Source organism: Somniosus microcephalus, chromosome 9 (assembly GCF_052327205.1).
Source record: "Somniosus microcephalus isolate GS21.2 chromosome 9, FLI_Smic_1.0, whole genome shotgun sequence".
In the NCBI taxonomy this organism is placed as follows: Eukaryota; Metazoa; Chordata; class Chondrichthyes; order Squaliformes; family Somniosidae; genus Somniosus; species Somniosus microcephalus.
This window is the reverse complement of record NC_140995.1, coordinates 93,381,046-93,406,599: the sequence shown is the minus strand read 5'-3', so window position 1 is coordinate 93,406,599 and position 25,554 is coordinate 93,381,046. Positions and strand designations below refer to the sequence as shown.

The window sequence follows — 25,554 nt, the reverse complement described above, 5'->3', positions numbered from 1 at the left end:
ACCGCAGGGATCAGTGCTTGGGCCCCAGCTATTCACAATGTATATCAATGATTTGGACGAGGGAACCAAATGTAATATTTCCAAGTTTGCTGATGACACAAAACTAGGTGGGATTGTGAGTTGTGAGGAGGATGCAAAGAGGCTTCAAGGCGATTTAGACAAGTTGAGTGAGTGGGCAAATACATGGCAGATGCAGTATAATGTGGATAAATGTGAAGTTATCCACTTCGGTAGGAAAAACAGAAAGGCAGAGTATTATTTAAATAGTGATAAGATTAGGAAATTTTGATGTACAAAGGGACCTGGGTGTCCTTGTACACCAGTCACTGAAAGCAAACATGCAGGTGCAGCATGCAGTTAGGAAGGCAAATGGTTGCAAGAGGATTTGAGTACAGGAGCAAGGATGTCTTACTACAGTTATACAGGGCCTTGGTGAGACCACACCTGGAGTGTTGTGTGCAGTTTTGGTCTCCTTACCTAAGAAAGGATATACTTGCCATAGAGGGAGTACAGCGAAGGTTCACCAGACTGATTCCTGGGATGGCAGGATGAGGAGAGATTGGGTTGACTAGGCCTGTATTCACTAGAGTTTAGAAGAATGAGAGGGGATCTCATTGAAACGAATAAAATTCTGACAGGGCTAGACAGACTGGGTGCAGGGAGGATGTTTCCCCTGGCTGGGAGGTCTAGAACGAGGGGTCACAGTCTCAGGATATGGGGTAGGACATTTAGGACTGAGATGAGGAGAAATTTCTTCACTCAGAGGGTGGTGAACCTGTGGAATTCTCTACCACAGAAGGCTTTGGCGGCCAAGTCACTGAATATATTTAAGAAGGAGATAGATAGATTTCTAGACACAAAAGGCGTCAAGGGGTATGGGGAGAAAGCGGGAATATGGTATTGAGATAGAGGATCAGCCATGATCATATTGAATGGTGGAGCAGGCTCGAAGGGCCGAATGGCCTGCTCCTGCTCCTAATTTTCTATGTCTATGTTTCTATTTTACAAACTCTGTTTGTGTCATTTATTCAGGTCAAACAATTAGAAACCAACTCAACAAATCATGAACTAACAGAACTCATTCTCACAAGATGGAGATAAATGGAAAAACAGTAAACAAATGTAACTACACAAACCTCGACCTATACCACAAACATTCCCACCATTTATTTAGACCTCTTACTCTTGGCCCTTCGAGGGCGGTCTCCATCCCCTTCCCCCCTTCCCACCCTACTGCTCCTCTGCAATGTGGCCCCAGTGGCTGCAGCAAGGCTGGTGGAAGGCTGCTCAGTGCTGGATCCAGACACTGCAGATGCCCTTGAAGGTCGCCCTCGACCAGCTCTGGGCCTGGAGGGTCCGGCTGCAGACTGCACCAACTCTGCATGGGCGGCAGCAGTCTGGGCTGGCTGTGTTGCAGGCCGTGGCAAGTGCAATGGGGAAGTGCCAGTGGTGGGAGCAGGAATGTTGTCATCCTGAGAGAGGACAGCACCTTCCTGCTCGACCGACACACTGCCACTCCCACGGGGCAGTACCTCAGCATCCGGAGCAATCTGCTCGAACACAGGTTGCTGGCCTGCTGCAGTACTGTGAGATTCCCGAGGGACTGTGGACAACCCAGCGACGATGGCAGCAGTCAGTGCTTGCGTGACATCAATCTGAGACTGCATGAGAGCAGTCTGAGACTGGATGGCACCAGCCAATGACTGAATTACAGCACTAAGCCATTGTGTTGCGTCAGCCTGTGCTGCAGCGGACTGCTCCACACTCCTAGCCAGTCCATCCATGCTTTCGGGCACCCTTGCCATTGCACCCATGAGCTGAGTGTGCATGTTCAAGGCCTGGCTATTCATGGCCGCGATGGCACGGTCCTCAGCCGAGTCCTGTGCAGCAGGACATGCTTGCCTACTTGCACTCTGGGGACCTGGCCCCCGAGCTTCCTTACCCCCAAGGCGTTGCTGCAGCCCGCTGGGTCCAGAAGCTTCGCCCTCATCAGACCCTACCGCCCCCCTGCTCCCCTCCAGGGAGGGTGTGTCAGAATGGGCTCACTCGGGAGAACACAGATGGTGAGGCTCCGGCTTCCTCATCTGGAGCGTCACTGCCACTGGCAGGTTGAGGGATAGGCTGGTCAGCTGGTGGTTCACTATCTGAAAGCAGGGAGATACAAGAGTGGCTTCAACCTGAGCACAGGGAGGGCAGTAAGGGAGCAAGGACTGGGATAGCCCTTAATGTATGCAGCCATGTGCTTGCCTGATGTGCCTCCCATAGTTAAATAGCCCTTAATGTATGCAAGGTGTGGAATGTGCGTGTGTGTTTTATGAGATAGCCATAGGTTTTGGATGAGTGTTGGGCATTTGGGGTTTTTAAACCCTCTGGGCACAGAGTGAAGTTGAGATGGAGAGATGTAGAGGTATTGAAAAGCAGCCACTCACCCTGACCACGCGAGTGAGGTTGTTGAACTTCTTCCGACATTGGGTGTGGGTCCTCGGCACCAGGCTCCTCGTGGAGATGTGCTGAGCCACCTCCCTCCAGATTCTTTGGTACTCCCGGGGCAATGGCCTCCTGCCACTCTGTGGGTAGAGCACTGCCCGTCGCCGCTCCACAGCACCAACCAGAGCCACCAAGGCCTGGTCGCTAAAGCGCTGAGCTCTCTCCCTGGGCCTATCCATTACTCCTCCTAGCACCAGAGTCAACGCTACAATAAGCAAGGTGTGGCTGGTTAGCAAGATGGACCCTTCCCTTTAAGAACTGGCCGGTGCCAGTCTGTCTGGGTTCCATTGCTAACTGATATCACCTGAGCTTCGGTAGCACTCTGAGGTAGCGCCTCGCTCCTCGACGTTAGCACCTGATGTAGCGCTCAAATCTGTCAGGATTGTCCTCTTCGCACTCCTGGGCTCACTTCTGGTGACAGGAACCTCACTGGAAGGCCACCATGCACCACTTATCACCCCCAACTCAGGGGAAATGGGTCCAGGTTGGGGTGGATTCGGGGACAAGTTGTGGGGGCAGTGGGGAGCTTGAAATCCCGCCCTGTCGGAACGTCGCCCTAAAGAGAATCCTGCTTCTTCTGTCTGGGTCCTATTCATGAATAAAATGGCCACGCAATCCCGAACCATAACAGTAGGCTAACTATAACAGTAGGCTAACTATGCATAGGAACCATTATAGCCTATATACCTTCATCACCTATATATGCAAACACGCACCCATGCGCAGTCACTGGTTATTTGTTAATTATGGTGCTCTCACCAGTGCTATGACAAATTGTACAGTATGTATTTAATTATAAAAACCTTAGAGAATATGAACTCTGAAATAATCAGTCCATTTCTCCTTTAAGAAAGTAACAGTATTCAAGCACTTGACATATTTCTGTTTCTACCTACTCGCTAATCCGTGCAGTTGGCATTGCTTTAAGAGGGGAACACACTATAAGGAGGTTGGTATCACTAGAAGGAGGCACACTATAAGGAGGTCGGGACCCAGGAGTGAGGACGGGATTCAGGAGCAAGGTCGAGGCCCAGGAGCGAGGTTGGGACCCAGGAGCGAGGACGAGGCCCAGGAGCGAGGCCAGGACCCAGGAGCGAGGCCGGGACCCAGGAACGAGGATGGGATCCAGGAGCCAGGACGGGGCCCAGGAGCGAGATCAAGGACCAGGAGCAAGATCGAGGACCAGGAGCGAGGTCAGGACCCAGGAGTGAAGACAAGGCCCAAGAGCGAGGACGGGGCCCAGGAGTGAGGACGAGGCCCAGGAGCGAGGACGAGGCCCAGGAGTGAGGACGAGGCCCAGGAGCGAAGACGAGGCCCCGGAGCGAGGACGGGGCCCCGGAGCGAGGACGAGGCCCAGGAGCGAGGACGAGGCCCAGGAGCGAGGACGGGACCCAGCAGCGAGGACGGGACCCAGGAACGAGGACGGGACCCAGGAGCGAGGACGAGGCCCAGGAGTGAGGTCAGGACCCAGGAGCGAGGACGAAGCCCAGGAGCGAGGATGAGGCCCAAGAGCGAGGACGAGGCCCAGGAGCAAGGACGGGCCCAGCAGCAATGTCGAGGCCCAGGAGTGGCGTAGCGTGGACCAGCAGCGGGGTTGGGAGGACCAAACTGCAGCCTATGAAACCCAGGCAGAGAGGACCTGTGGGAAGGAGGGAGGAGGACAGTAGGAGTATGTTTGTGTGTGTGTGCTAGGCTGATGTAGCAGAGCCTGGTCTCCAATCGCCTTGGATCCCCTTGCCATTGGACCAAGACCTTGCTCAGTCAAGCCCGTGTGGTAGCTGGTGTGCAACGGTCACCCCACATTAAAAGAATTCACGCACAGGCATCTTCCACCCTTTAAAATGAAGTTCGGGATCTGGAACGTCAGGACCTTCATGGACAACCCCAACAGCGACAGTGCCGTACTGCTATCATTGCCCGGGAGCTCAGACGTTTCAACATTGACATCGCCGCCCTAAGCGAGACCCAACAGGCAGGGGAAGGCCAGCTCAAGGAGCAAGGCGGTAGTTACACCTTCTTCTGGAAAGGCAAACCTGAAGAAGAACGCCGCCTCCATGGGGTAGGTTCCGCCATAAAAAATGAGCTAGTTGAATGTCTCAGAGACTCCCCTTGTGGAATAAACGAATTCTACGGCTCACCCTCGCCCGGAACAAGTGCGCTACAGTCATCAGTGCACACACCCCAACACTGGAAGCCACAGACGAGACCAAAGAGGAATTCTACTCCAGCCTCGAACAATCCCTGTCCCAAGTCCCAACGGGTGACAAGCTGATCCTCCTTGGCGACTTTAACTCCAGAGTGGGAAAGGACATAGACCTCTGGGGAGGTGTGATTGGCAGTGAGGGGGTAGGGAAAGCCAACTCCAATGGTACCTTCTTCCTGACGAAATGCTTAGAACATGGCCTTGTCATAACCAACACCTTGTTCCATCAGAGAGACAAGTACAAGGCTTCATCGCAACACCCTCACTCCAAGAACTGGCATCTGCTGGACTACGTCATCGTCCGAGCGAGGGACCGCAAGGACGTCCGCATTACCCGCGCCATGACATGAGCTGATGACTGCTGGACAGACCACCGCCTAATCCACTCTGTCATGTCCATCAACGTAGCCCCAAAACAGCAGTGGCAACAGAAGGAATGCCGCAGGAAAATCAACACTGGAGCACTCAAAGACCCTGCTAAGAAAGCCCTATTCAGCCTGCGCCTCACAACCAACCTGACGACTCCCAGTGATTCAGAGACACAGAGGGCTCGATTTACCAAGCCCCGAGGAGGCGGGACAGCACGTAAAATCGGAGAAATTGGGGGCGGGTGGCAAACCCGCCCCCATCCCGCCTCCGTGCCCTTTTGCCAGAAGGCGGAAAGATGTGTAGCTTCGGGTCCCGTCTCCTGGAGGTAGTTAACAGGCAGAAAAAGGGATTAGTGCCATTTTACCTTCACAGGTGAAGGCTTCCTGACCTCGGAGAACCCCACCGGGTTGGAGGAGACGTGGAGGAGGTCTGCGGCGGTCGGAGCCACCTGGAAGTAAAGTGTAGAGGTGAGTGATGGGTGCAAGTGTGGAGTGTAAGTATGCAAGTTGAGTGATGAGTTTAAAAAAGTGTTCACTTACTTTTTTTTACTTCTGTAGCCTTTAGCCGTGCTGGATCGGGAGAGCGGACATCTACCTTGTCAATTTCAGGTAATGGCTGATGGACCCTCTGATCCATCAGACATCTGAAATTTACTTTTTTACAATGTTTTTTCAGCCCTCACCTCAAAAACAAATTAAACTCAAGAGAATGTCAGTGTTTGACAGCTTCACAGAGCTGTCAAATGCTGTCATTTCTTCTTTCAAGAAGTCTTGACAGATAGCACGTCTGATGTTGACGTGATCTGTCAGTGACTTCTTCCCTAATTGGCTTGCTGAGCCTGCAGGGCGGGCTTAACAAGCTCAAACAGGGGAAAATCCCTCTGAATGGTCAGTCGAGGATGGAGGCGGGACATTGTCATGACAAGCAGCAGTCCCGCCTCCAAGTCACTTCCATTGACAAAATCCAGCCCAGAGCGTCCACAGTGCCTGGTCTGCACTCAAGGCCTCCATAATCAGCACCTGTGAAGAGATGCTCGGTCACTCGACCAGGAAACACCAAGACTGGTTCGACGAGAATGACCAGGAGATCCAGGAGCTAATAAGCTGCAAGGTATTCCTGATCTGGAAACAGCAACAGAACTCGAGAGCAAGAAAGCAGCTCTACAGACGCCTGAAGGCTGAGGTCCAACAAAAAACTCGCGACCTAAAGAACAGGTGGGTGGAGAAAGCGCAGGAGATCCAACAGCTAGCCGACAACCATGACATGCGTGGATTCTTCAGCGAAGTCAAGACTACCTACGGCCCAAGCACCCAAGGTCCTACCCCACTACGGACCAAGAATGGAGAGGTACTCATCAAGGATAGAGAGGCTGGAAGGAGCACTTCGAAGATCTCCTTAACCGAGACTCTGTCTTCGAAGCGAGTGTCCTGAACTCCAGCACGCAGCATGCTACCCGCCACCACCTCAGCACAACCCCAGCCCGGCATGGGATTGAAAAGGCCATCCAACAACTGAAGAACAACAAGGCCTCAGGAGCAGATGGAATCCCCGCCGAGGCACTAAAACATGGTGGAGAAGTACTATTGGTGCGAATGCATGAACTCATTTCTCTTATTTGGAAGGAGGAGAGCATGCCAGGGAATCTCAGCGATGCCGTCCGTAATCGTGACCATCTTCAAGAAAGGTGACAAGTCCAATTGCCGTAATTACAGAGGAGTCTCCCTGCTGTCTGCCACAGGGAAAGTCGTCGCAAGAATCCTCCTCAATCGCCTTCTCCCAGTGGCTGAAGAGCTCCTCCCAGAGTCGCAATGCGGATTTCGCCCACTAAGGGGCACAATGGTTCTTCACCGCACGTCAACGACAAGAGAAATGCAGGGAACTGCACCAACCGCTGTACATGGCCTTCTTTGACCTCACAAAGGCCTTCGACACCATCAAACATGAGGGATTATGTAGTGTCCTCCTCAAATTCAGCTGCCCTCAAAAGTTTGTCACCATCCTCTGCCTGTTTCATGATGACATGCAAGCCGTGATCCTGTCCAACAGATCCACCACAGACCCAATTCACGTACGGACCAGGGTCGAGCAAGGCTGTGTCATCGCACCAACGTTCTTCTCGATCTTCCTGGCTGCAATGCTCCATCTCACCCTCAGTAAGCTCCCTGCTGGAGTGGAGCTTATCTGCAGAACAAACAGGAAACTGTTCAACCTCCGTCACCTCCAGTCCAGATCCAAGGTCGTCCCATCCTCTGTCATCGAATTCCAGTATGCAGACGATGTTTGCATCTGTGCACACTCTGAGGTCGAACTCCAAACCATTGTCAACACCTTCACCGAAGCATACGAGAGCATGGGCCTTACACTAAACATCTGTAAGACAAAGGTCCTCTACCAACCTGCCCCCGCCACACAGTACTGCTCCCCGACTATCAAAATCCATGACGAGGCCTTGGACAACATGGACCACTTTCCATACCTCGGGAGCCTACTGTCAACAAGGGCAGACGTCAATGACGAAGTCCAACACTGCCTTCAGTGTGCCAGTGCAGCCTTTGGTCGCCTGAGGAAGAGAGTGTTTGAAGACCAGGACCTCAAACCCAGCACCAAGCTCATGGTCTACAGAGCAGTAGTGATACCCGCCCTCCTGTATGCTTCAGAGACATGGACCATATACAGCAGGCACCTCAAAGCACTGGAGAGGTACCACCAATGCTGCCTTCGCAAGATCCTGCAAATCCATTGGCAGGATAGGCGCACCAACGTCAGTGTTCTTCCTCAGGCCAACATCCCCAGCATCGAAGCTTTGACCACGCTCGATCAGCTCCGATGGACAGGCCACATCATCCGCATGCCCGATACGAGACTCCCAAAACAAGCGCTCTACTCGGAGCTCCGGCACGGCAAGAGAGCCAAAGGTGGGCAGAGGAAACACTTCAAGGACACCCTCAAAGCCTCCTTGAAAAAGTGCAACATCCCCACTGACACCTGGGAATCCCTGGCCCAAGACCGCACAAAGTGGAGAAGAAGCATCCGAGAAGGCGCCGAACACCTCGAGCCTCTTCGCCGGGAGCAAGCGGAAGCCAAGCACAAATAGCGGAAGGAGCACATGCCAACCCAAGCACCCCACCCACCCGCCCCTTCAACCGCCATCTGCCCCACCTGTGACAGAGACTGTAGGTCCCACATTGGACTCATCAGTCACATGAGAACTCATTTTTAGTGTGGAAGCAAGCCATCCTCGGTTCTGAGGGACTGCCTAAGAAAAATAATCTGTGCAGTTGGCATTGCTTTAAGAGGAGTTGCCCTGCACTTTGTAGTGGCATATTCAGGAGGTGTATTTAATCTGTACTAGTAGGCCATGTGTGTCTATCACAGTATTTACTGTGATGAATGTCATGTGTTTCAACTATGCAGACTCTACCGAACGTATCAAGTGATTGAAATTATCCCCTTGCATCTACAGGAACTGTACCCCTGCCAGCTACGTCAACTGTACTCTCTGCATCAGCTGTGCTATTAATGTTTCTGTGGTGTTGGTCTCAGTTGTAACGCCCAACCCAGCTGTGTAATCACTACCAGGGCATGCCAGTTGTGCCAGCTGTGAGTCAGCACCATGCTCTCTGTCAGTTATTCTTTACATTGAATATTTAAAAATACTTTAAAATATTATGTGGTATTCCATTATGAGCATTTATCTAATCTATCCAGAAAAGTCAAAAGACAAAAAATACTAATGATACCAAAACACAGTTAGAATAACATAAAAAGAGAAAATATTTGGTGATAGTGAAATTATTGCCTTTTAGTCCTGCTTTTTATTGAAGGCAGATTACAATTCTGTCCTCAGTGGTACATTAGGACACCACAAATATTATTTAACCACAGTTTTCATAGTAGCCTTTAAGACATTGGAACCAATACGTGGCCAAGTGGAAAAAAATAATTTGATATCAAATGTTTGTTTGATACTATGATTAAATTATATCTACAAAAACTTTTACAAATCAAATAAATTGGCCTGGATATTAACAGGGGCGGGTTACATAGGCAGGAGACGTGGAGTTTCGGATGGGAAACCCGGAAGCCTGTAAATCCCTGCACGATGACGTGTCTTTTGTCATTGACAGGTTCCCCGCCAAGAAGTCAGCCTGATTGACAGGCTTGGCTTCCAGTCGGGCGGGGAGGACTCCGGAGCAGGCCACAGGAGCAGGCCACAGGAGCAGGTAGGTCCAATCCGCAACCCCGGTGTTGTGGGGGGGGTCTGATCCACGACCTGGTGGGTTCGATCCCCAACCCGATGGGAGGGGGTGGTCCGATCCCAGGGGTCTCTGAATGGGAGCGTCTCATTTGGGGGGCCAGGGGTGGGGACCGGATGGGGAAGCACTCCTACGGCTCCTGACCCACAAGCAGTTATGTAAAGACACTTACCTTCTATCCGAAGCTGTCCTCACCTCCCTTCAGCTGCCAGGTTTCCAGAAGCCTGGGAAACCCAGTCACCCACTGTTAAACCTGCAAAGCAGGTTAAATCAGAGGCTGCCAGCCTCATTAAAATATTTAAATTGGCGGATTGGTTGCCCGCCCCTTGTGCGCCTCCATTAAAACTGTAAGAAGGCGGGTTGGGGTCAAGGATCAGGGCCTAAAAATTTGTTTGCTTTGCACCTCCCGTTAACGCCCTAAGAGGGCGCTAATGGGGCGCAACGAAACTAGCACCTGGGCGTGGCACCACCAACACCTCCCGCAAAATTCAGCGGGAGGTTAGCAGCGGCGGTAACTGTTAGCGCCCCGTGGCGCTGCGCCCCCAGAGATGACATGATCGCCGTGTGGCGCCCGGCCACAATCTTCGGTAGCGCCCCCTGACTTACCACCGGATGCTATGTAATACGGGGTCAGGGGGGCATACCTGCGGCTGGGGCGGTGCAAATTAAAGGGGAGGTGCCAGGCAGCCATCCCCGTCCTCCTCCTCCGCCCCCCCCCCCCCGCGGGGTGCTGGCTGCGCTCCGTGCGCCCGGCACTTCTCTTGAGTGCCGGGCTCTTTTGCCGGCACTCTGATCCCTGGTGGCCCAGCCGGGCCCCGGGTCGTGCTGCGCTAGGCCCCTCTCCTTTAATAAGGGGAGGAAGGCCTGCAATAGCGTGGCGTGACGTGCTGCAGAGCCGGGTAATGTGCAGGGCAGGCTTAATAGGCCCCATTAAGGTAAGTTTATTTTCAGCAGTGGGATGGAGCCAGCAGCGAGGTCGCGACCCACCAGACATCGCCGCACTAGACCCACCGAGGTAGGCAGATTCCTGCCCACTGCCCCCCAACCCCTTTTAGCTCTCAAGCTTAAAGGATTTGCTGTTTAAAAATATTTATGTAGTTACTCAAATCCTAGGTATCTGACTGTTAATCACTGAATTCTCATTTTTATTTCTTTGAGGTAAATGCTTTTTGCATTATTGCCTACTTTCAACCTGCAAAATGTACAATGCTATACTGCACTGCATATATGCAATATCGCTTTATTCTTCTTTTTCTATTTAAAAATTAATTACCTATTTAGTTTTGTAATAACTGATAGCTCTATTCATGTTCTAAGTTAAACAGTTACATGTGGGGTTACGGGGATCGGGTGGGATATGTGTCGGTGCAGGCTCGATGGGCCGAAATGGCCTCTATCTGCACTGTGGGGTTTCTGTGATTCTGTGATAGCAACATAGGAACAGGAGTAGGCCATTTAGCCCCTCGAGTCTGTTCCGTCATTCAATGAGATCATGGCTGATCTGTGGTCTAAGTCCAAATACACGCCTTTGCCCATATCCCTTAATATCATTGGTTAACAAAAATCTATCAATCTCTGATTTAAAATTAACAGTTGATCTAGCATCAATTGCTGTTTGCAGAAGAGAGTTCCAAACTTCTACCTCCCTTTGTGTGTAGAGGTGTTTCCTAGTTTCAGTCCTGTAAGATCTGGCTATAATTTTTAGACTACGCACTCTAGTCCTAGACTCCCCAACCAGCGGAAATAGTTTCTCTCTATCTACCCTATATGTTAGGAATGGCACTTCCATTTGTGCAAGAAATTGTAATCTTCATTTTGAATAAGTTTTGATCTGCTTGTATCTATTCTTCTACTTTATTTCCGTCCTCCCTGCACCTTTAGTCCAAAACCCTGCTGCCCATGTCTTAACTCATACCAAGTCCCGTTCACCCATCACCCCTGTGCTCGCTGACCTACCTTGGCTCCCGGTGAAGCAAAGCCTCAATTTTAAAATTCTCATCTTTTTATTCAAATACCTCCCTATCTCTGTAATCTCCTCCAGCCACACAACCCTCCGAGATATCTTTGCTCCTCTAATTCTGGCCCATTGAGCAGCCCCAATTTTAATCGCTCAACCATTGGTGGCTGTGCCTTCAGCTGCCAAGGCCCTAAGCTCTGGAATTCCCCCCCTAAGCCTCTGTACCTCTCTTTCCTCCTTTAAGACGCCCCTTAAGACCTACCTCTTCTGCCCTAACATCATCTTATGTGGCTCAGTGTCAAATGTTGTTTTATAATGCATTATAGAAATACAAGTTGTTGTTGGTATTGTTGTTGGAACATCTCCTCTGATAGATTAGGGACAATGTCCACAAACCAAATTGCTGCATGCCACAATCCATTTGTTTGTGTGTAAAGGATCAAGCTATAAAAGCTCATCTGTTGAAAAATCTCTTTTTCAAATGTAATCTATTATGAATTGTTCTTTTACTGTTGGGATTGAGTTAATAAACCACATACCACATGCTGACCTCAGCCTTTGCCCCTGATTCTAATTAATCTAATAGCTGCAAACCAGGGTCAAAACACTGAGATCAGTGGGCTATGCAATTTCTAATTTTAATTTCATGATTAAAAATGAAACATCTTCAAAATGGATCACATTTATTTTACCAGGGTTAAGCTGGGTTCACACTTTCATCCTTCCAGAGATTGTGTTCCATTTGGCTTAGAATAATCCACATTTAAAGTGAATCCCCAGGAGGCTATACTGAGAAGATTAGGAAAGTCTATCTATATTCTCAATTCTCATCTGCCTGCTCCAAGTATGAACTGAGTTTTTGATTTCCTTCTGAAACATCAGGAGATTCGTATTGAAAGAATTTGCATTTACATAGTACCTTTCATGACCTCATGATACCCCAATGAAGTACAGTCACTGTTGTAGTGTAAGAAAATGCAGCAGCCAATTTATACACAGCAAGCTCCCACAAACAGCAATGAGATAATGAACCAATAATTTGTTTTAATGGTGTTGGTTGAGGGATAATTATTGGCCAGGACATCAGGAGAACATCCCTGCCCTGCCTTTTACATCCACCCAAGAGGGCAGACAGGCCCTTGGTTTAATGCCTCATCTGAAAGACAGTACTGCACTGAAGTGTCAGCCTGGATTATCTGTTCAAGTCTCTGAAGTGAGACTTGAATCCTCAACCTCTGACTCAGAAGCACAAGTGCTACCACTGAGCCAAGGCTGACACCCATGGTAGTATGCTTGCTCCTAGAACTTTCCAACTCCAAAGTCAAGCATTGGGTGAGTTGACTTCAAAAACAAAATAAGTTTAGACTTGACCATTGTGAATTCTGCTGCAAATTCCAAAAAATGTAAAACTTCCTGAGTTGACTTTTATATGGAGACGATCGTTTTTGGTCTTTTTAACTGTTGACGTAATAGTCTGTGTATTGTGAGTAATATAGCATCTTCAATGCAGAACACACTATTGTAGTCAAAACACTCTAGATACTTTAACTGGATATATATTAAGATCTTTATTACTTTAACTGTTGTACAGAATAATTTTTTTAAATTCTGTATTCTTTCTTTTCATGCAGTATTTTTCTGCACACATTTAAGAAATGGAAACTATTCCTAAACTTGATGCAGTTATAATTTCTGCTGGTTTGCATCTCCCTCCAAAAATGAATAACAGGTCAATTCATATATTCCTGCAGGCGTACAATCATTATCATATATTTTTCATTTTACTGAGTTTATTATTGCATTGTCATTTACTTTAGAAACAGACAAAACACAAACAACATGTATACTTGCATAAAGTAGAAGTCAGTAAATGAATTCACATGCTTCTTTCATTTCCATGATGATACTACAATCATTTAAATAGCTATTGTGTGTCAAACATATAATACCCTGAGTATTTTAAAGTGCAACAAATAAATAAATAATCATAGAACACAACTTTGATTGGAAAGCAGTGAGACTAGACAATAAAATAAATTGCAAATGTTCTATTTCGCTGAACAGTTCTCACATGTTGTGGTTTTATGAACGATTTCAAGGTCTTGGATGCTAGAGGCATCTATGGTGCTGTGATCACTGGAATTGGTGCTAACCATGGAAGAGATACTAGCTATGAAAGAGTGCATATTTTTGGCATATATGTCTCGAATGTTCATGTAAGGTAAATCAGAACAATCTTCTACAAGTTCTGCATTGCAACGGCCAATGTCCACCATTTTATGCTTCCTATAGTACTTGGAAAATTTATTGAAAATGATAGTAATGGGGAGAGCAACTACCAAAATCCCACATAAAATGCAGATGCTTCCTATGAGTTTTCCTAATAGAGTGACAGGGTATGTGTCCCCATACCCAACTGTGGTCATGCTAATGGTTGCCCACCACCAGCTCATAGGAATACTATGCAGCCCTGATTCCGGTTCATCTTTTTCAACAGAATAAACAAGGACAGAGAATATTGAGATCCCAACTGTCAAGAACAAGAGTAAAAGCCCAACTTCATGGTAGCTGTGCCTGAGTGTGGCTCCCAATGACCGCAGCCCCACTGAGTGCCTGGCCAGTTTCAGGATACGGAATATCCTCATTAGACGTAGGATTTGAATCACTTTACCCACATTTTCTAACTCCTCGCTGTTCTCATCCATTGTCTCCACGGCCAGTGTGAAGTAGAAAGGTAGAATTGAAACAAAATCAATTATATTCAAGGGGTTTTTGAAGAATTTTTTTAGACATGGCGTGACTGCGAACCTCACAATGAACTCGATGGTGAACCAGACAACACACGCGATCTCCAGTCCTTCTAGTACAGGATCAACTATCTCCGTATCATCTGCATCAAATTTTTGGAACTCATGCATGCTGTGAATGCACATAAGCACAATGGATGTAAGGACCACACTTAAAGAAAAAACTGCCAAAAGTTTGGCCAAGAGTGAGTGCCCAGGATTCTCTAACCTGATCCATACATTCTTCCTTACTTTTCCACACCAAATGTTGTTAAATTTATCCAAATCTTTATCCAAGGCTGACAGTTCCTCAAAGGAAGAATCAGTACTCTCGTTGCTTTTTGTCTCCCAATCTTTATCCACAACGTCCTCCTTCCTCTCTTGGTACCTGTTGCTGCAGCAGGAGTCAATGAAAAGTTCATTAATCCCCCAGTACTCGATCTCTTGGCTGAAAGAAAATGCACAGAGCTCTTCCATGACATGCAGTTTCCCAGTGTAGTAGAAGTTCAAAACGTACCGGAACAAGCAGGGATTCCGATCAAAGTAATATTCCTTGTCCACAACATTGTAATCATCACAGAGCTCTAAAATAGCCTCCTCAGTGTCACAGTTCAGTAGTTTTCCTAACCTGGTGTGAGGAAACTGTAGTAGGGTACCCTGGTCGACTCTCTGTTTGAATCCTCCCACGTTTATATTGATAAGTTCGTGATCAGCCGCAGTCCTTTCGAACATCTGCCTGTAAACCATGTCGACAAGTCCTTATCGCTTTGTTGCTTTCATTTAATATTTCCAATTAAGAGACAGTTTACACCTAAAATACAACAATTGTTACTTAACATTATATAGTCAAAAAGGTAAATCTCATGGTAAGAAACATCTGCTATCTTATTCTGAAACATTGAGGCCAATGGAGTACCCACATTATTAAAAAACTGTATTAAATTGTGCATGAATGTAAATCAAAGCATGATACAATAATCATTTACCTGTAATCTGATATACAATAGTTACTGAAGTTCTCCCATACCATTTACTTTCAATAGTTACCCTGAAATGAGCTTCCAACCACATATCCACGCCATAACTAAGACTGCCTATTTCCACCTCCATAACATCGCCCGACTCCGCCCCACCTCAGCTCATCTGCTGCTGAAACCCTCATCCATGCCTTTATTACCTCTAGAGTTGACAATTCCAAAGCACTCCTGGCTGGCTGCCCACGTTCTACCCTATATAAACTTGAGGTCATCCAAAACTCTGCTACCTGTGTCCTAACCCTCACTAAGTCCCATTCGCCCGTCACCCCTGTGCTCGCTGACCTACATTGGCTCCCGGTTATGCAACACCTTGATTTTAAAATTCTCATCCTTGTTTTAAAATCCCTCCATGGCCTTGCCCCTCCATATCTCTGTAATCTCCTCCAGCCCCACAACCCCCTGAGATATCTGCACTCCTCTAATTCTGGCCTCTTGAGCATCCCTGATTATAATGGCTCAAACATTGGTGGCCGTGCCTTCTGTTGCCAAGGCCCTAAACTCTGGAATTCCCTCCCTAAACCTCTCTGCCTCTCTACCTCTCTTTTCTCCTTTAAGACACCCCTTAAAACCTACCTCTTTGACCAAGATCTATCCTAATATCTCCTTGTGTGGCTCAGTGACAAATGTTGTTTTATAATGCACCTGTGAAGCGCCTTGGGATGTTTTAGTACATTAAAGGCGCTATATAAATACAAGTTGTTGTTGTTGCATGATTTTATGATAGACTAATAGTAAAATAACTATTTATCCCAGAATCCAATGAGCTAAAAGGTTTCAAAGCTTGTCTGCCAGAACATTTAACCAATCTATCAATGGAGATGAGAGCTCCATCCTTTGGACCATAATCTATGATTGCACATAAAGTTTATAAAGTCTGTCAAAAAGAGGGAAAAATAAACAGATATAAGCCTAAAAATTAACTGTTGGTGATATTAGCAGTTGAAGTTTTGTTTACTATTTTAGTACAGAATTAACACTGCCGTTAAAATTGAGGAATGCTATTGAGTGTGTCAAGCATTTACCCACTGATATCACCAACAGTAATTTCTAAGCATTCAAGTTTATATTTTAGATTAGTGGAATAGCAGTTTGGATTCAAGTACTTCACACAGAGGGTGGTGATTTGTTGGAACAGACTGGCCAAGGAGTCCATGGAATGGATAGCAACAGCAAATTTAATAGGGAGCTAGATAGTTTTAGGCAAAATAAGTAATTAAGGGGTATTTTAGAGAGTGTAGAAAGGTATTTCTTAAACTTTTACGCCAGCAAGTTGAAGCCCGTCCGTCTTTTCCAGTCCTGTGTATTCCCAAGTTCTAACTTTTAAAACAGGGATGATTGGGGGGAAAAGCACAATTTTTTGCATTCATCAGCACATTATAATATTCCTTCATTTTCCACAACTCAATTCAATATTTTATGGAATACTTTCTTAAATTACAAGAGACATTATAATATAGCTAAAGAACATTTTCTGAAATTTCATAGAACCATAGGCCGCGATTTCACCAGCCGTAGCAAGTCCGGTGCGGCCGGAGCAGACAGCGGCCTCAAACCTCGCTCCCGTCTTCATCCCGCCTCCTCCAAGTGATTTTGCCCTGATTGGGCTTGTTAAGACCTCCATGCGAGATTCCCGGCCAATTAAAAGGGAGCGGGCCTGATGATGTCATCTGACTATGCGTTATCAGCCGGTTTCCTTAAAGGGACCATGTCCACATTCATTTTGACAGTTGTGCTGTCAGTGTTCTATAGCACTGGGCTGCTGCAAACACTGACAAGCACTGCCAGAGGTGCACGGCTGCACCCAGGCTCTCCCATGAGTCCTGCCATATGCCTATGGAGGGAGTCACAGCATGCAGGGAGGTTCCCTTCCCTTCCAATGGGCGGAGGAGACCTCCTGAGGACGCCAACGCAGCCTGGTTGCACATTGCACAGGAGGACACAAGCAGGGATGTTGTCAGGAGGACCAGTGGCACAAACCTTTCAATGATCTCAGCAGATCACGAACCGTTACTGCCAAGCCACACTCAACCTCATCCTGCTGTGCCACTCATCACATCCCCATCACTCTGCCTTCCCTACCCTACTCCTGCACATCCTTCCTCACACCAACTTACCTTGCACCTCTACCCATCCCTCTCTATCTATATTATCCTTCCCCATCTCACTAGCCACCCCTCATCCTAGTCCAGTCATACCAACTAACAACTCACAAGGGTAGCCACTTGGGTGTTTTATGCAATGTTCATGTAAACTTTCTGTTAATGTGGTGTCAAACATTGAAACATTTATTTTCAACACTTTGTGTTCTTGGACAGATTTGTGTGCACCTTTGAAAGTGTCTTAGTGAGTTCCAGTGAATGGTGAGACATAATGGTCCCCTCCCCGCCATGGTGATGAGTGTGAAAGGAATGGTTTGGGATGCTTTATGGTTCTGGTGTGGGGTGGTGCCAACCTGGTGCATCATGTGGCAGCCAGGGTGTACAGTGTTAAGTGAAATCAATCTGGAAATGGTGAGGCCATCGCTGGCGTCCCGGGCAGCAATGTGCACGTGTGATAGTGCCCTGTGTCCAGTGCAGCATCAGTTGATTGCGAAGAAAGGTTGGTGTGTTAAGATGCTGGTCTGTCAAACTTTCTGCCCAGCTGTGATTGGGTCAAAACCATTTGCTGAACTTGGGTTGCTGGAAAGGAACTTTAGCATTTTTACCTGTTTGTAAATTCTTTGCATTTGGCAGCAAATCAGTTTGCTCGAGGCTCAAGGCAATTAAAATGCCCAGGTTACTTACCTGCTCTGGAGCCACCGGCAGTGTGAGTGTTGGTGCTGCTAGTGTGCCCAGTGATGCTGGTGTTGGGGCTGATTGTGTTAAGATTCTGAGGACCAAGGTGAGATTTTTTCAAGGGCACCGATGCTAATGAAATAGATGGCAGATGAGGTTGAGATGATAGAAGCAATTTGTCAATGGTGAGAGAGGTTGTTCCAATGAGGTGACACTGGATAGAGAGTTTATTCCAAACTCTTCAAAACTGCATAAAGCTCAAAAGTGGGTTTCAAATCATGAAGGCTCCAGCTTCTACGATTGGGAAGTGAAAAGTTGTGAAGTTATAGGTTTTGTACCACTTTTGCAGCTGTCACCTATTCACAGCAATGGAAAGTCACTGAGAACACAACATGCTTACCTGACGTGATACCCGCTCTATGGGAACCTCGTTAAAAACCTGGTAAAATGATAAGTACATGGGAAAATGGTGCTTAACTACTTTTTAACTATCTAAATTGGCTGACCCACCACTTGGGAAACTGACAAGGAGGCGGGTTTACAGCGGGATACCGACCGACTTGTTAATCTTTGTGATTTTGACAGCGGACCCACCTCCAAACCCGCACTCTGTGCACCGGTAAAATTCCGGCCATATTATTTGAAACTTATGAAAACCTTGTAATGCTTTGGCCTATACAATAGGGGTGGGCCTGATTTTAATTCCAGGCCAGGTTTAGTGCGTGGGCTGAGATGGAGTTAGCAACTCACCCGAGGCCAAGGTATTTTAACTCCCAAGCCTCATTTGTATCCCATCAGCTGACTTCTCAGTCATTCCAGGTGATAAGTTGGCCAGAAGCGGCAGGAAATCGTGCCAAGTAAGTGGTGAGATCAGCTGCCAGGAGCATCCCACAGGGGTCTTGCCATCGGATTGGGAGGATGAGAGTCTGCAGTAGGGAAGGTCGAAGATTTTCTTGTGGGGCCCAGAGGGATACTCCTGCTCCTCCTGGTCCCACAAGAAAAATGTAAAACATTTTAAAAACCTACTTTTTTGGGCCTCTTCTGACCCCAATTCACTTCCTCGCTAGGTTTCCCACTCAGGCCGCTGAGTTAAAATTGTAGTCAGGTCCTGATGATGCCATTGGAATCCAATATGCATATGTGAATAAGGACCCCACCAGTTTGACCAGGTGTACTTGCTGCCTGCTCAGTTCAGCAGGCAAAATCCTAACTGGTCAGCTCCCGGTGGCTCCAGAGCAGGTAAGTAACCTGGGCATTTTAACTGCCTTGAGCCTCGAGCAAACTGATTTGCTGCCAAATGCAAAGAATTTACAAACAGGTAAAAATGCTAAAGTTCCTTTCCAGCAACCCAAGTTCAGTAAACGGTTTTGACCCAATCACAGCTGGGCAGGAAGTTTGACAGACCAGCATCTTAACAAGCAGGAAATGAGCCACTTGACCCATATTAGAAACAAACATTTCATGAATGCTGAGTAAAAACTTAAAAGTCAACATCGAAAATAATCCAGCAGAAAAGCATGGTTAGCCGTTCAATGGTGAATGTGATTGTATAAGAAGTAATTACCAAAAGGGCAACAATATTGTGCTCTAGTACATGCCCACAATCTACTGGCAAATGTGAAAGAAGGCTCAGTCAGGTCAGTGCCATGTTCACCTCCTACAGGAAGAGATTTAACAATGTCAAGAAGACCAAGCAACATCCAACTTTCAGTTAACAGACATGCAGGGCTGTTGGTGGGCCATAGGACTTCCGAGCATTGATACTAACTGTCATGCATTTGTTATGACCTGGAAAGTTGACACTTGGAATGGGTGTACTCCAGTGACAACAGTAAATTCCTTACTACTACTACAGCGCTCGCCTCTCAAATTTAAATGAGCATATTGTGACATCTATCGGTGTACAACACCTGATTTGATGTCACGCCTACTATTTTGGACGTCGCCACATGCCATAATGTCCTGTCCTAATTACACATGGAAAAATGTGCATGTAGCAGCCCTGCAGAGTCGCTGTCAGCGCTTCTTAAAGAGACACACATGTCTTTACATCTTCTTGGTCTGGGCTGGGCAGGCTGGATTTCTTGGGTGTCTGAAATGAGGAAGGCACAAGAGTAGGGTTGTAGTGAGAGGAAGGCGGGAAAGCAAGATATGCATGCTTACGCCATGCGCAGCTTGTACATCAGAAGTGATTGTGGGATGAGAGGGAAGTGGGATGTGAGAAGGAGGATAACATATCTTGCATTCTTTCAGCCCTGCTGCTGGCCAAGGGCTCAGCTATGCCCCTGCCAAGAATGGCCAGCACCATCTCCTCCAAGGGGGTGAGGTGAAGTTAGGAATGGGAGGTGTGCCTTGTGTTTGGTAGAGATTGTTGGTAAGTGAGTGATGGGCAGGGGGGTCGTTCATTAAGCAATGTTTGAAGCTAATGATGCAGTTGATAGGAGACGGCTTTTGAAGATACATTCGCTGACCTTGACCAGTGGTCTGAGGTCATGAAACTTCTTTGGGCACTGGAGCCAGGTCGTGGGCAACACTGCTGGCAGTGACAGCCTCAGTGATCTGGTCTCACATCCTTCTTTCTGGAGGGCCTCCTGGCCCTGTGGGTAAAGGACCTCTCTTCCAGTGTTCACCCCCTGCAAAAAGCTTGGGTGCTGCATCCTAGACCCTGGGTGCCCTTTCCCTGGCTTGTTGAGCCATTTGTGTTAATGCTGAAGTACTTTTACCATTTTTTTGCGTACAGAAAGCAGTTATTTTTTAAATGTTTTTTTCAGAAGGCAGTTGAGCTCAAAGGCCTAAAGACTGCCTATTTTTAAATGATTTTAATTTTTTTATTTTAGAAGGCAGTTCCCCTTTAAGGGCTTGAGCCTGCTTTCCAAAATGACAGCTTAGCTTTAAGACAACGCTGCCTCGATCCAGGGACGCTACAGCCATGCTAAATTGGGCCTCCTGCTGAACACATCACCTAAAACATCGCTTTGCACAGTAGGATCTGCGCTGCAATTATTTAAATCAGCAGGCAGCACCAAAACACATTATGGGATTTCTAGGCCATTGAGTTTAAAGTGTTATATATAACTACGGTAGGATATTGGCGGAACCCCAGAGAAAGAGTGTAAACAGCTTAAAATTACCATATACAGCATTTTTCTGAGACTTTCACTGGTCTCCCACGAAGAACCCCCACGGAATTTCAGAACCTATTTTCCTTGACATGATAGATTCCCTTAACTGAAATGGATCAGACTTTAGTTCGAGACTTTGTCTGAAAACATGAAAGCAGCCTCTATAGGACGTAGCACTATGCTTGGAAAATACTTTGTCTCTTTGGCACCACTTCTGAGATATTCATAAAAGGTAGCGTATCTATAAACACTTTAAGGATGCTAAAATTGCAACATAAACCACTGAATGAGATCAACCCTCTCTTTACACATATTGGGCATAATTTTTGTTTCTCCAATAGCTTTGGCAACCTGTTTCAAACTTGGAAATGGCCTCATAAACTTGTAACCTCCATCCCCAAAGGATGAGCATATCAATCCGTACAACACAGCAAGCAGAATTTCTCCCCCTTGATGTGGACACTATCCTACTCAGAGAGCACATCTGAGCAATCAATTAACAGATCATTGTAGAACTGATAGGGGTCCCAATCCCTCAACACTTGAAATTTTAAATTGTCATCTTCCTGTTTAAACCTCTCCTAGGCCTCTTCCTCCCTATGTCTATAACCTTCCCCCAACACTACAACCCTCCCCCCGCCACCCCCAGAACTCTCTGTTGCTCTAAACTCCGAATTCTTCTGCATCGCCCCTCCCTTAACCCAGAGCCGGATTAAGAATTTTTGAGGCCCTGAGCACCAAGAACATTCAAAGCCTATCCGCACCCAGTGCATGATCGATTAAAACGCAATTTATAGTAAAATGCATGAAGAAATATCCTCGCAGAATGTTTATACACTGCTGTCAGTATTTATATTGTAATGAATATGCTGACTGTGCCTCACCCGCTTCTGACAGTATTTTTAAATGCTAGAATATTTTGATCCAGTGGTTGTATGCAGTTTTTCTGCATTATGGTGAGTTTTACCGGGGGCCTATATTTGTCTGGAGCACCTGGGCATGGTAAACGGTTGCGTTAATCCGCCCCTGCCTTAACCCCGCTATTGGGACCAGTGACTTCACCCACCTAGGCACCACATTCGGGAATTCCCTCCCTAAACCCAGCCACCTCCTCCTATCTCTTCCTCCTTAAATCCCACCTATTTGACCAATCTTTTGTCATCCTTCCTAATAGCAGATTTCACCCAGAATCCATTTTGTTCCTTGAGCCGCTGTGAAGTGCCTTGGGAACTACTCCTGTGTTGAAAGGAGCTTTATAAGTGCAAGTTGTTATTGTTGCTCCTGTCAAAAATGCTTCAGAAAATTTAACAACAAAAACAACTTGTATTTATGTAGCACCTTTAACATAGTAAAACGTCCCAAGGCACTGCACAGGAGTATTATAAGACTAAAATTTGACACCAAGCCACATAAGGAGAAATTAGGGCAGGTGACTTGGTCAAAGAGGTAGGTTTTAAGGAGTGTCTTAAAGGAGGAAAGAGAGGTAGAGAGGCAGAGAGGTTTAAACAGGGAATTCCAGCGCTTAGGACCTAGGCAATAGAAGGCACGGCCACCAAAGGTTGAGCGATTATAATCAGGGATGCTCAAGAGGGCAGAATTAGAGGAGCGCAGATATTTCAGGGGTTTGTGGGGCTGGAGGAGATTACAGAGATAGGGAGGGGCGAGGCCATGGAGGGATTTTAAAACAAAGATGAGAATTTTAAAATCGAGGTGCTGCTTAACTGGGAGCTAATGTAGCTCAGCGAGCACAGGGGTGTTGGGCGAACGGGACTTGGTGTGAGTTAGGACATGGGCAGCCGAGTTTTGGATGACCTCAAGTATACGTAGGGTAGAATGTGGGAGGCCAGCCAGGAGTGCATTGGAATAGTCAAGTCTAGAGGTAACAAAGGCATGGATGAGGGTTTCAGCAGCAGATGAGCTGAGGCAGGGGCGGAGACGGGCGATGTTACAGAGGTGGAAATAGGCGATCTTTGTTATGCTGCGGATATGTGGTCGGAAGCTAATTTCAGGGTCAAATATGACACCAAGGTTGTGAACAGTGTGGTTCAGCCTCAGACAGATGTTAGGAAGGGGGATGGAGTCAGTGGCTAGGGAACGGAGTTTGTGGTGGGGACCAAAAACAATGGCTTCGGTCTTCCCAATATTTAATTGAAGAAAATTTCTGTTCATCTAGAGCTGTATGTTGGACAAGCAGTCTAACAATTTAGAAACGTTTAAGAAAAGACAACTGTTTGTCGGCCAGTCAAGAATAACTAATGCAAAATTGCACGGGGGGGGAGGTGGGGGAAGGGAGTTAATAAAAGTGATTATTTAATTCTAGAGCATACCCGGGCCCTGAAATTACACCGTGGGTTACTAACATATGGATGTTTAAAACATTTGTCTGCCATTCCTTCCATCTTAGCAGCCTTGTTATCCAATTCTAAAATAGTGGAGAGATGAATTTCAGACAAACACATTAACGATTTGCATACTATTATCCCACAGCAACGTTTCAAGCTCTAGTGTAAGTGAGCTTGACTAAAGGAAACATTTTAGCACAGCTGCAAGAGATAAGAAAGTAAAGTGTGAGTCAGAGAACAACGAATCTGCTCAGCAGTTCCCCTCAAGGACTGATGGATAAAGTAACTCTGGAATTTTGTAAATACAATATTGTGCTGTCCATTTGTGTGCTGTCGATGTTGTTATTGTATAAGGAGCACCCCATGGAAAGTGTATGTTGCAGGGTGAAGATCTGGGGCCAACGCCCCCTCCACTTCACTATATTATAATGCTGAGTTCCCCGATCCCATAATCTAGTTTACAGTCCCCAGCTGCAGTTTCTAAAGAATGCTGTCTTCATTTTGTTATTTTTTACTGTAAAAATATATGGTACAAACTTACACACTATAATGAGACTAACTTTGAACATTTGGTCACATTATACCCCAAGAGAATTTGTAATTAATAACAACATGCTTTCCAACTTTTAAAAGACAGCATCTGAGAGTTAGTTATAATTCTAGGATGATTTGCCAGAGAGATTTTGTCATCTTGTACTTGTATCCATTTCTTCCTGCTTCACTCCTCCAAAATAAACATAGTGTTAAAATTTGTGGCCCTGAATTTCTGCTGGGTTCTCCTGATCCCCCACTATGACTTCGGTGGGAGATTGGTGGAACATCCATTGTCAGCCATTCGCTCCATTTCTCTGGTGAAATTATAACAGGAGATCAGGAGAACCTCCAGGGAAATTGCCATGCCTGTGAATTTAAACGGTGATTACAAACTTCTCTAAGAATATATTACTCATATTATTAAGTTTCACTGTTATTAAGTTACACTGTAACATAGTACATGGTGTGTGCTCTCCTAACATACACACACAGAGCAGTACAGCCCGCAATGATGCACTGTCAGGGGTATAACTATACTCTGCCAGCTGCATATCACGCTCCACAAATAGCAGCAACTGCAACATTACCACGGCCAGCATCCGATGTTTTGAATGTTTTTAACCTAACTCTCTTGCTCAGGCACTCAGCTCTCCATGGACTGGGTCACCGATCTGGTCCCATTCCATGTTATATCATTCATTATATTATCTATTATGTTATTCAATATTATTCCCATTGTGCGCATCACACATACTGTTATATTAAAAAAATTGGCAATGCAAGATAGCACAGGAGAGTGCAATTGTGATTGAGAAGCAGGACACTCATGGAAGTTTTTTTGGAAACTTCAAGAGCACAAAATAAAAAAATTGTTGCATTCAGAAAAATAGTGATAGAAGTGAACACAAACATGCGCAAGGACTGGTGAATTAAAAATAATCAATCTTTCCACTTAGCTTTTAAGGAGAAATACTTTGCACTCCACAGTTGGATTATTTAACCTTTTATGAAGTTAAATGGCTGATTAGCTGTTTCAGAAATGTTAAATGGCCATTGTTACATATTTGGGTCTACTGTCGGTACTTTCTTGGGAACACGACTTCAGTTGCTCCTGTAAGCAGCTTGAGCATCTTCATTTTATGGGAGATGACTCACACTGCTCTTTACTTATTTGCACGAAAGCTTAACCTGGGGGTTTAACAACAGTACCCTTGTAATCTGAACCAGATATTTGTGTCTTTTACTCTTGTGCTTTTTCAATCTCTCTGATGGTGGCCTGAGCCATCACTTGGTGAGAGGAAGCCTGATATGAACCAATAAGTTGCTTTGTATCACAGTAAGGTGAACATACAGAATTACATTTCTGATTGAGCCCACCTAGTTCAAACAATAGAACTTATCTTGCCTTAATAATACAAAATAAAGAACATTCCCCACTTTTCCACATCAGTGGGCCACCTTACTTGAAGTAAAGTAGGTAATTCTGACTGTTCTCCCGTCCACTCCAGTCTTTCCACAGCATTTTGCTGCCATACTGCTTCATAGCATTCTGTTTCAAAAACCTCTGCTTGACTGCTTGTATCTGTTTGTTTTATCTCTCATTGTTCACAACCAGAAAGGGAAGACACCTCCTGCTGAGAATCCAGGACCAGGGTTTGAGATGTTCATCGATTGCCAAGACAACCTG

At 46.4% G+C, this 25,554-nt stretch overlaps 1 protein-coding gene across 1 annotated transcript in view; it reads right to left on the bottom strand.

The window, feature by feature from the left end:
* Positions 1–12,216: 12,216 nt before the first annotated feature.
* The window catches only part of kcns3a (potassium voltage-gated channel, delayed-rectifier, subfamily S, member 3a), a 33,160-nt gene continuing 19,822 nt past the window's right edge, over positions 12,217–25,554 (bottom strand). Inside the window, exon 2 of the mRNA XM_085996872.1 lies at positions 12,217–14,869. Coding sequence (XP_085852998.1) covers positions 13,321–14,805 — 1,485 coding nt within the window. The 5' untranslated portion in view covers positions 14,806–14,869 and the 3' untranslated portion in view covers positions 12,217–13,320. The remainder of the gene's footprint in view (positions 14,870–25,554) is intronic.